The 1,491-nt window shown below is 32.8% G+C and overlaps 1 protein-coding gene across 1 annotated transcript in view; it reads left to right on the top strand.

Annotated features, from left to right (window-relative positions):
* The window catches only part of LOC110454677 (sodium-coupled monocarboxylate transporter 2-like), a 42,050-nt gene extending 40,841 nt beyond the window's left edge, over positions 1-1,209 (top strand). Inside the window, exon 9 of the mRNA XM_021504318.1 lies at positions 1,055-1,209. Coding sequence (XP_021359993.1) covers positions 1,055-1,181 — 127 coding nt within the window. The 3' untranslated portion in view covers positions 1,182-1,209. The remainder of the gene's footprint in view (positions 1-1,054) is intronic.
* Positions 1,210-1,491: the final 282 nt, after the last annotated feature.

Here is a 1,491-nt window from a genome sequence, read left to right as displayed (position 1 = left end):
GGGCTTGCGATATATTGAATGGTGCGCGTTAGCGCACCATGTTAAATATATCGCAAGCCCGATGTAGTTTACACGCCAATAAACGTCAAAAATATGACAACCAATCCTTATATTTATATTTCAAACCAACAAAATCAGTTGTGCAATGTTGCGAGTATTGTTAATTGCTGTTTTAAAACTCTTATACACACCGACTGGGTCAGCGGTAAATTGTTCGGAACAGCCGGGTAGTTTCGAATTCCACAGTCGTTGTCAAGGGCAACCAGGCCGACAAAAACAATAAACAAGAAAGTTCCACAGTAAACACATCAATTTAATAATTGATTTTTTTTTTATAATTTAAATGCATATATGTCAATTACCAATTTGTAAACTAACATGTGACCATTTTAATATATGTTGTGGTCATTTAGCGATTTAACTGTCATACAATAATATTTTAAGACACAAAACAGCGGAACATCGCCACTTGGCGGTAATAAGGTCAGTGTATCACTACACTGATAGGTCAGTGTATCACTACACTGACCTAATCCCCGTTGTAGTTCATTGGAAAATATGTTACAATGAGACCAGTAGAGTTTTCTAGGCACTATGCAGTGCAAATGTAAATATTACCATATACAGAACCTGAAAAAAATATCGGGTTAATGTCGTTTTAGTGTAAAGAACTATTTTCTGTTTATATCGGGTTAATGTCGTTTTAGTGTAAATAATTATTTCCTATTTATATCGGGTAAATGTCGTTTTAATGTAAATAACTATTTCCTGTTTATATCAGGTTAATGTCGTTTAATGTTAATAACTATTTCCTATTTGTATCGGGTTAATGTCGTTTTAGTGTAAATAATTATTTCCTATTTATATCGGGTAAATGTCGTTTTAATGTAAATAACTATTTCCTGTTTATATCAGGTTAATGTCGATTTAATGTAAATGACTAATTCCTATTTATATCAGGTTAATGTCGATTTAATGTAAATAACTATTTCCTATTTATATCAGGTTAATGTCGCTTTAATGTTAATATCTATTTCCTATTTTCACTTCAAAGCACCCTATCATCCGGCTTGAATTCCATAGCTGCTGTCATACTTGAGGATTGTGTGAAGATATTCTGCTTCAAAGAAATGTCGGAGCGAAAAGCAACATTTGCATCGAAGATCCTTGGTAAGTGTTAAGTTCACACAGCAGTGAAATCATCAAAGATCCTTGGTACATGTAAGTGNTTACTAGAATGATGTGTTCCGTATTAACTGTAGTTACTAGAATGAGGTGTTCTGTATTAACAGTAAATTTTATTNACAGTCACTAGAATGATGTGTTCCGTATTAACTGCAGTTACTAGAATGCTGTGTTCTGTATTAACAGTATATTTTATAGAAGGTAAGGTCAACAGTCACTAGAATGATGTGTTCTGTATTAACAGTATATTTTATAGAAGGTAGTGTCAACAGTCACTAGAATGATGTGTTCTGTATTAACATTATT

This window comes from Mizuhopecten yessoensis, unplaced genomic scaffold (genome assembly GCF_002113885.1).
Source record: "Mizuhopecten yessoensis strain PY_sf001 unplaced genomic scaffold, ASM211388v2 scaffold8011, whole genome shotgun sequence".
NCBI lineage: Eukaryota > Metazoa > Mollusca > Bivalvia > Pectinida > Pectinidae > Mizuhopecten > Mizuhopecten yessoensis.
This window is presented reverse-complemented; position numbering and strand designations above follow the sequence as displayed.